Source organism: Centruroides sculpturatus, unplaced genomic scaffold (assembly GCF_000671375.1).
Source record: "Centruroides sculpturatus isolate CEXI.00-Female unplaced genomic scaffold, Cexi_2.0 scaffold1142, whole genome shotgun sequence".
NCBI classification, from domain to species: domain Eukaryota; kingdom Metazoa; phylum Arthropoda; class Arachnida; order Scorpiones; family Buthidae; genus Centruroides; species Centruroides sculpturatus.
In genome coordinates, this window is record NW_019385483.1 from 145,243 (window position 1) to 155,667 (window position 10,425).

General features: G+C 29.9%; 2 protein-coding genes across 3 annotated transcripts in view; both read right to left on the reverse strand.

The window, feature by feature from the left end:
- LOC111639397 (alpha-tocopherol transfer protein-like) overlaps positions 1-10,425 on the reverse strand; it is a 247,341-nt gene that overhangs the window by 112,446 nt on the left and 124,470 nt on the right. The window lies entirely within an intron of this gene.
- On the reverse strand, positions 3,282-5,828 carry LOC111639399 (alpha-tocopherol transfer protein-like). Its single transcript, XM_023385285.1, has 3 exons — positions 5,726-5,828; positions 3,923-4,165; positions 3,282-3,514 (listed from the first exon to the last, which is right to left on the reverse strand). Exons 1-3 carry the CDS (start codon positions 5,820-5,822, stop codon positions 3,297-3,299), a joined length of 558 nt encoding a protein of 185 aa, XP_023241053.1. The 5' UTR covers positions 5,823-5,828; the 3' UTR covers positions 3,282-3,296.

A 10,425-nucleotide genomic window follows, 5' to 3' on the forward strand; every position in this document is an offset into this window, starting at 1 on the left:
TTTTAAAAATAATTAAATTCACTTAGCATTCAAAACTTGCGAATTTTGAAAAAAACAAATTTGCTGATTAAATACGGACAACCGTTTAACTAAAGTAAAACGGGTTTTCCCCTTGCTATGGATGTCTGCCTAGTTCAGTTCAGCTACATTCCGCTACAGTTCGCCTTTATTATCAGTTCAAAATGGGGTGGTTCCATAATACCCGCAGTGTTCCATAATACCACCTTCTCCTCTATTATTTTTCGTTAAATTCCTTTAATTAATAAACAAGTATTTAAATTTTATTTCCAAACATAGTTTTAAGTAATGATATAATTAAGAATTATCTAATTTTGTTTGTTCGATTTATAACTAATTTTAAAAGAAATGTTCTTCCTTAAAAAGCATCAATATCAAATTCGAAATTCTCTTTCATACAAGCTATGAAAGCTTCGGGATCTTTAGAATGTTGTTCAAATATTTCTTCCGCCTTTTCCATAAATTCTATCGACTTTTCATCGTTGTATAAAGACTTGTCTTCATTACAATTTTTAATTGATTTCTCGTATAATTTTACATATTCTTCGTTCCTTCGGAAGAATTCTTCATTAGCTTTAAGCATTTTATTATTTTCAGTCGGGTCGAAAAATGGCAAATTTCCACCGACTTCTGAAGGAAGACGATCTGGACTGATGAAGTCGGCCAAAGATTTCACATCAGAATGTATATAGATCTGAAATTTACATTACATATATTCAATTATATATTATGCTTACGGGCAAAAATGAAATTACTCAGCTGTTATGAAAAATTAAAACAAATTAAAATAATAGAGAGCCTAAATTAAAATATTATTAATCATTCTTTTATATATTAATAACAAAATTGAAAATGCTCACCCTCTTCTTGGTTTCTTCTGGTAGAAGTGGAATGAAAACGCTTAATAAAGCTTTGAATATGACATTCACGTTCACATAATGTATTGCTCTGAATTGTAAAGGATAAGACCTTCCCTGTTTGAAAAAATATTGAAAACATTGTTAAAATATTTAGTATGTTATCATTAGTTATTGTTCTCAATACAATTTCTTTATTATTTAAGTACTTTTAATTATCTCTTCAGTTATGCAAAGCTATATAAACAATAGCATAACAGAAATTCAGATACGCATTATAATAACTAATACATTATAATATTTAAGTCATTAATACGAATGTATTAATTTCAAATCAGCATCACTTATCTGCATAATTAATAAACCCCATCAAAATAATACTCTATATCAGAAGTGGTAATCATTTTAAGTATGTGTATCGCTAAATCTGTGATGTAAAATTTTCACAATTTGCTGTATGTATAGTATTTTCTCTATATTTATAATATACATATTACACATAAAGAAGAAAAAACGTGAATATTTTCTGGCCTGTCCAGACGTATCAAGGTCCCCATAGTTAAAAATATGGTAAAAAACTTGGATGTGATTTTATGACCGATTGCCATACTTACCCTCTGTTATATATAACAGCGCTGGTATAGAAGATGGGTGTGAACTGCTGGAGTAAACAGGTTCAAGATAGAGAGGAATGGATAAATATCCTGGATGAGGGCAATGAGGACTATGAGGGCCAGAGAGAAGAAGAAGTTATAGAAGATGTAAATAAGAATAAAGGGCAGTAATGGTTATCTAAAAAAATCTGATAAACTGCATAGGAAGGTTTATGTAATTAACAGGCAATACCGGATTTTATTAGAATTTAAAGTTTATATAAATATATATTTTTATAAGTAAACGTTGTTCTGAATCATTACTCTTCCTTATATTACTGATATAATTATCTTATACAATGCATTATTGTTGTAAATCAGGAAAATAAAGAGCAAATTTGTGTATTACAATTTATATTATTTAATCATCTAATTGGGCTGCAATTTCCAAAAAATAAATACAGTCGACCCTGTTAACACTGTTGATTATTCCGTTTTATATGAATTCCATGTTGTATGAGTCACTTAGATTTTACAAATATGTGAGCCATTCACAGCCGTGCACTCGTATTTGTAAAATCTAAGTGACTCGTACAACATGGAATTCATATAAAACGGAATAATCAACAATGTTATGGGGGTCGACTGTAAATAAATATAGACCTATAAATTCCCACTGTCTCCGTCTTTCTGTCTGTCCGTTCTTAATATCGAGAACGGAGTTAGACAGATAAAACTCGTGACCGGATTTCAATAGCAGTCAAAGCTTTTTACAAACTCCTGCCTGTAAACTTTGGAAATCTTAAAGGCATGAATCCCGATAAACCAAATACGATTATTTCAATTCAAAAATTGTCAAGTGAAAGAGTAAGCTAGATGATCGGCACGACTCTATTATTAGGAAATGCATGGTATACAGGAGCAAAACACGATTAATTTGAGGTGAAAAACATTTATTTTAACTTAAATAAATTAAAAACATAATTGAAAATTGCAGNCGAAAGAAGTTAAAGAGTTAATGAAGATTTTATTCGTTATTATTACATTTACAGTTTCTCATAAAACTCATCACCCTTAAAATTAATCTTTTTGCTATTTTATAATAGTTAACAAAAATGTTAATAAAATATCATAACAGATGGCATCACCAAATGTTGATGGGAAAGCTAAGCAACTCGTTGCTCGATTTTATTTTTTTACAGTTTCACACACCTATAAATGAAGACATTTATTTAGTGAAATTTATCGTATATGCCTGTGTTTTACTGTATATGTTTTTTGGAGACTTCCTGTAACGAAGAAATGAAAGCGTAAACACTAGACTAGGGCGTATAATACTGTTCTATCACCTGGATAAAATGGCATCGGATTACAAAACAAAATAAATATAGTCTACTTATATTAAGTTACACATGTTTATTAAAGTAACTGAAGCTTGTACGACACTTTGAGTTACAACGCTCGTTCCTTGTAAAGGACAGTTCTACATTTTCCTACCGTATACATCTGAATTCAAACTAAAGTTAATGTGTTTTCTCTGTATAATTTATAAAACTTGGTTTAAAGGACAGAACAAGAAAAAACAAATAAAAGTAGTCATATTACATAGAGTTCGATGGCTGCCATGACATTTTATCTTATTACCTAAATAGCAATGAGGCATTATTATTTTAATGTGTTATCATTATTACTCTATACGTTAGTGCTTCACGTCCCTTCACGTCATCGTCTAACATAATTTTCATCTACGCGCATTACAAAATGGCCAAAAATTCACGCCATTTCGTATACTCAAATCATTAAACTTTATAATTAAATGTATATAATTTTAACAATAGAAAACGCTATTTACAAGAGCAATTGCGGCGAAAGTATTCATGATTCTTGGCGTGTAATTATAGAAATGTGACAAAGATAATCCCTCGCCGTCTACGATACAAGTGATTTTCTTTTCTTGAGTTCGATGTAAATTTAATTGAAGATCCAGGATAAGCAGTATAACACGTACTACATCAATTCCATTTGCAACAGACGTATCCCAATTGCCTGCGAAAGAAATTAGTTTTAAAAGTAATTTCAGAGTAATATTATCAATAATATAATATCGAAAAGTAATTATGATAACGGGTTTTCATATATCTTAAGTAGGGTTACACTTTAAATGACGGCTTTATAAGTTAACATTTACAATTTTTTTATAAAAACCCTTAGTTATTTTCTAAATTAAGCTCTTTTCTATTTTATAATAAACTGTTCTGTATACATCAATTATACAAAATAAATGCACTCTAATTGCTTATGATTTATAAGCAATATGGTCCTCCAATAGAAAACTTCTGATGCCATCTCCCTAATTGAACACAGTTTAACTGTATGGTTACTGACAATTAAAATGCTAAAAAAATTTCTGTTGTAATTCTGAAAATAATAAAAGAAAGTAAAATTCCTACTAACCAAATCGGAAAAAGTAAATATAACTTCCGTTCTGATCGGGTTTTGGCAAAAATTGCAAAATATTCATGTTTAAAACTTCTTCCATTTTCGAAGGAAGAAGATTTTTAATGTATTGCGGATAATTTACTCGTGTGTTATAATAATTCTTAAGCAACTGGAGAGAACTTGGCAAATCATATTCTGTAGCACGTAGAAATCCGAGCAGGAAAATGTCATCCATGAGACACGTAATGCGTTGGTCTTCTAATAGAAATGAAAAACATAGATATTAGTTCATTAAGTTTTCATAATTAGGCTGTGAAACAGATTAAATCATTTCCAGAAATTCCTTAAATTAATGTTACGTTATCACATATTTTTGAAAAAAAAAAAGGAAAATGTGAAAAACATGATGCTTATACTATACATGGCCACTATAGAAAGAGTAATTCACCAATCATGGAAAATAGTATCATTAATAACGAGAGCGTAACATGTAGAAATGTATTTTAAAAAGTAGTAACAGTGGAAAATATTGTAGAATAAGGAAGTAATAATATACTAGGAATTAAAACCAATCTAGTTCATTAAATAAAAACACTTTTTTATAACCTTTAATTATTTAACACATTTTATCTTTTTATACAGAAATATTTTAGCAAACATTATTACGATTTTTACGGGTACTTTACGTCTGTATTATTGTTTTATTAATAGTAGACACTAAAAAACCAGTAAGTAATTTTATGTTATACTAGCTGTCACCCGCGACTTTGTGAATTTTGCAAGCAAACCATATTTATATTAAATATTTCAACAACCATAGTAATTGTTATATAACACTGAGAATGATGAGAATTGCCGAGAATCAAACAACTTATTTTCAATTTGATCAATTTCATGGAACGTTTACAATCGTTCTATAAACGAACCAATATGCATTAACAAATTCGAATTTAAAACGATTCGAACATTTGGTTAAAAATCGAAATATATAAAAATATTTATAACAATATCTGAAAAGTTATCAATTTAAGGGAAAGTATGGGAATCAATTTCGAAAGCCTTTCTTCCGGTTAAGACTTAATGCTCTCCCTCTCCTTCCCGCAGGAGAATTTCCAAAAATTCCTTCTTAGTGTGCATTTTTATGACGTACCCTAACTGTATACCAAATTTCACCTCTTTTGGTACAGCGGTTTGTTCTGGGCGATGACGAATCAATCAGTGACTCAGTCAATCACGACAGGTTCAAAACACAGAGGATACAGGCATAATTAAAATTATTTTGTTTTGACTTTTGACTAAGATCTTTTCTATTTGCTAATCAGAAATTACACCAGCGCAAAAAGTCCTATTAACGAACAAATTTTAAGTAAACAAGGATAATAACAGTAATTTCTAAGAGAACATATAGGTATAAATGATTTAAACTTTAAATCATTTAATTGTTTTTACGTAGGATTTAAATTGAATATCAATGCCTTTCTCTTTACCATCGAAAAACACAATCAAGAGGAATGTCCTGCTACAGGTTGCGATTGAAAACTTTTGGTTAAATCACTGAATAGGAAATAAATGGGAAAAAGGAGCGTAGGATGTTATCTCCTTTTTCTAATAGAGTATGAAAATATAAATGACTATTGGAAATCCGCAGTAACGTCACCGATCCTCCGATAGGAATAGAATAGTTTAAATATAAATATAAAAATGGCGTAAGGCATTTTTTCGCAAACTTCAACGACGAGCAGTTAATATACTAATTTTAACACGGAATCAACTTTATCTCTTATCTTCTAACAATTAAAAAAAAAAAGCTCTACTTACTGAGAAGATTTTTAAAAGATTTTAAGGCATTTTCGTCCCAAGGAAATTCTTCTTTTTCTTCCTCAAATATCGAATCTTTTATTTTCATTCCACTCATTTTCGGCTATAAATTTAAAAATACAATATGTTAAATTTTTACTTAATGATCATACATATTTTTTTACTAAATAAGAATCTCTTTCAGTTATAAGGAACATATTTCGACGATAACTACACTCGCTTTCTGTTCAATAACACTTCGTGAAATATTAAATAATATACATNACTATTGTGTTGACCGACATTTAGCCTAACATTTAAATAATTACGTTAATAATAAATATATATTTAGTTCGGGTAAACAGTAATAAGACTATTCCGTTATTACGACTGAAGTTTACAGGAGAGAAGGATTCATTTGTATGTGACAACTGCTGATGCTGTGTGAGACAAGGAAAGTCTTTGATGACGTAAGATTGTGTCATCATTGCTTTTCTTTGCATATATCACAAAATTGTCGAAAATAATTCCTGTATATTTGTAAATACTTTCAAGTTCTGGCCCGATGACACAATTCGGAGGAAGCATAGTTCCTTCATTACTAACGATTAATGATACTAAGGCTAAAAAATTAGAAAAATGCTAACTTTTTTTTAATATTATACTGAAACTGCATCAATAAAAAATATGAATACACCTGTCTGAACTCGTCCTTAACATTAAATAAATAGGTAAATTAAAACACACAAATGCTTTTAAAATCGCTCCTCAGACGAAGCGGAATACGTCTGTGGAACGATTTTCTCCGTGAGGAGAGAATCCACACGTTATTCAAAGGTTTGGATATGCCATTTTAAGATATCTTACCTCAGATTAAAAACATCTGGAAACTACTGACATTTTAAAATCGAATATCCCTGTTTGTTTACAAATGTTGAACAGAATTTACACGCTCAAATTCTGCTGAGGTGTGTCTGTGCACATCTCAACAGAATTGCATAGAGTGCTTCTGAAAATTGTGTTAATTAAGATATTAATTTATATCTGATTGTTTTAATGCTTACCTTGAAGCTAAAAGTACACATTCAGCATTCGAATTTAAACATGTCTCCTTGAAAAACGAAATAACTCTTCTAATAATCAAGGAAACAGATCTATTTTTTATATTTTATTTATTTATTTTGTACACAGAAGAAAATGTTAGAGTGCAATTGATCTTCACCTACAGTTTATATAAATGAGATGATAATTTCGAATAAAACGCCACCATTTATTTATATGGAGTATTAGTTCAGTGAAATGGTAGTTGACTAACATGTTATAGAGAAGCCGTTATGTTATTAAATATATTAAGTATTTAATTAATAACAAATATCAAATCGTAAGTGTGCTTATATTTAAATCTCTATTTCAAATTTTTAGTATTTAAGCATTATTTACAAGGTAGTTTTTCCTATTTTAAATCCAATTGAAGTTTACCTTGTAGAAAAAATTTCGTTTTTTTCAAGATAAACTTCGATCGGTTTTTACGTTAGATACGGCGTAGTTCAACAATAATAAAAAATGCTTTCCAAGCATATTCTTAAACGAATGACACCGATCAATTTTATTATTATTTTTTGACGAATTGTGTTTTAAATTTATTATGAATGGTCCATATTAAGCAGTACAACACGTATTACATCAATTGCATTTGCAACAGTCGTATCCCAGTTGGCTGTGAAAGAAATTAGTTTTAAAAGTAATTCTACAGTAATATTATCAATAATATAATATCCGAATCCAGACTTTCCGTGTGTTTACATCATTACATCATAATATCACATCGTAGCTATACTTTCGTTAAATAACTGTCAACTTTTACACCTGGGAGCTAAACATCTGTTAAGTTCTCAGGCCTAATAACTACGCTTTCTCATCACTTTTCGACCTAATATCTCGATTTCAACAGTACAACATTAAAACAGAACAAGTGTGACGCAGTCGTCGCCCCATCCTCGAAGAGATTAGTCTCAAGTTCCGTATCTTTTTCCGTGTGCGTTGTTATTTTTACTGGACCATCGGACTTATTTAAGTGCCTATTCTCTGGATTAACATCAACCTACTAGCAACTCACTAAATCTCAAGGTATTTATCTCGTAGCATATTTAGAATCGATATATTTTATATCCTGTATGGCCTATAGTTACCAATTAAATAGTTGTTACGTTAACCCGTCCCTGAGTAAGTCACTTCCGGTGCGCTGTCTCTCCCTCCATCCTGAATCCGTTCGCTCACATACGCGATCGTTCGCGCGAGAACACAACGGTTTCTGTGTCTGTCCGTAAAGGCACAGTGGTGTCAGTCCTGACGAAACTTGTCATTGCGATCTTCGCCGACGCGATGTCGACCCTTCGGTCACGTGGTGCAGAAGAATAGGGAGGCACTTCGGCATTGTCACATTATCAATAATATAATATCGAAAATTAATTAATTACCTTAGTAATTTACGTAATCAAAAATTAAAGTAAGAAACTATAACAGCGTGTTTTTTAATTATAACTTCAATTGCGATCGAAGAAATGAAAAAAATAAAAATAATAAAATAAAATACAACAAAGTAAAATTCCTACTTACCAAATCGAAAAAAGTAAATATAACTTCCATTTTGATCGGGTTTTGGCAAAAATTGCAAAATATTCATGTTCACAACATCCTCCATTTTGGAAGGAAGAAGATTTTTAATGTATTGCGGATAATTTACTCTCGTCTTATAATAATTCTTAAGCAACTGGAGAGAACTTGGCAAATCATATTCTGTAGCACGTAGAAATCCGAGAAGGAAAATGTCATCCATGAGACACGTAATGCGTTGGTCGCCTAATAGGAATCAAGAACATAGATATTAGTTCATTATGTTTTCATAATTAGGCTGTGAAACAGATCGTATTATTTTCAAAATACAGTAGATCGTCGTTTATCCGAATCAATTGGGGACGGGTTGTTCGGATAACTTATTTTTCGGATAACCGATTATGTGAGAAAAATATATTAATCTATCCCGTGTTGAAATTTTTCTCCGTTGCGTGTCGCTTCGCGTTGAATTTTCGTCGATGTTAAGCCTAACGTAAAGTTTTTAAAATAATAATCGTGGCTATTGTATAGTTAATAATGATATCTTTATGTTTTACAAACGAAATAAATACATTAAAAAATATAAAAACAAATAAAAATTATACTTTAGGCCGACTGGAATTCTTTCGGAGAACTGACTTTCGGATAAACGACGCTCTACTATATTCCTTAAATCAATGTTATGTTTTCACATATTTTTCAAAAACAAAAATGTCACAAACATAGTGGTTGTACTGTACAATACATTGCTACTATAGAAAGAAAAATTCACCAATCATGCAATAATATCATTTTAGAGAACGTAAAGTGTAGAAAAATATACAAAGACTTAATAACAATAGAAAATATTATAGAATAAGAAAGTAAGAATATAATAGAAAATATAGCCAATCTATGTCAATGAGTAATGACACTTTTTTAAATCTTCAATTATTTAATAGATTTTATCATTTTATACAGGAATATTTTAGAAAACCTTATATTACGAGATTTTACTGATTCGTCTGTATTCGTCTGTATTCGTCTGTATTCGTCTGTATTCGTGTTATATTAATAGTAGACAATAAAAAAAACAGTAAGTAATTTTATTTTAAATATCATTGTCGGATACAATACTGTTGTTGTTTTTTAAAAAAAAAAACTTTTTAAGAATTGTTATAGAATATTTTAAACCTACAGAAGAAGGGCTTACAGGTCCAAAACACAGAGAGTACAGGCAAAATTAAAAGATATTTTCTTTTGACTTTTGACTGCGATCTTTTCTATTTACTAATCGAAAATTACACCAGTGCAATAAGTCATGTTAAAATACAAATTTTAAGAAGACGAGGATACTAACAGTAATTTCTAACAGAACATACAAATATAAAAGGTTTAAATCATAAATTATTTTTACATAAGATTAAAACTGAATATTAATTCTTTTCTCTTTATCGTCGACTAACATAATCAAGAAGAATGTCCTACTACATGTTGCGATTGCAAACATTTGGTTAAATCAGTGAATAGGAAATAAGTGAGAAAAAAAAAAGAACCGTACAATATTCTCTCGTTCTTCTAACAGAATATGAAAAGATAAATGACTATTTGAAATCCGCAGTAACGTGACCGATCCTCCGATAGGAATAGAATAGTTTACATATAAATTTATAGATGGCCTAAGGCATTTTTTCTCAACGTTCAACCACAAGCAGTTGATATACTAATTTTAACACGCGATCGAGTTTTTCTGTTATCTTCTGACAATTAAAAAAAAGCTCTACTTACTGATAAGATTTTTGAAAGATTTCAAGGCATTTTTGTCCCAAGAAAACTCTTCTTTTTCTTCCTCAAATATCGATTCCTTTATCTTCATTCCACTCATTTTAGTCTATCAATTTAAAAATACAATATGTTAACTTTTTACTTTATGATCATACATATTTTTTTAAATAAGAATCTCTTAATGTTATAAGGAACATATTTCATGATAACTACACCGTTTTCTGTTCAATACTCTTCGTGAAATATAAAAAAATACATGTTAAATATTCCTACATATTATTGTAATTCATAATTAATATTAACACAAGTCAAATACTTCTACTTACGTTTTCCTTTACAAAAGC

What these genes read in the sequence shown, in the direction of transcription:
- LOC111639399 (XM_023385285.1), bottom strand. Translation starts at nt 5,822, where the DNA reads ATGAGTGGAATGAAAATAAAAGATTCGATATTTGAGGAAGAAAAAGAA. An exon ending in ATCTTTTAAAAATCTTCTCA is followed by an intron (nt 4,166 to 5,725) that starts GTAAGTAGAGCT and finishes CATTTCTATTAG; the next exon opens with AAGACCAACGCATTACGTGT. An exon ending in TATTTACTTTTTCCGATTTG is followed by an intron (nt 3,515 to 3,922) that starts GTTAGTAGGAAT and finishes TTTCTTTCGCAG; the next exon opens with GCAATTGGGATACGTCTGTT.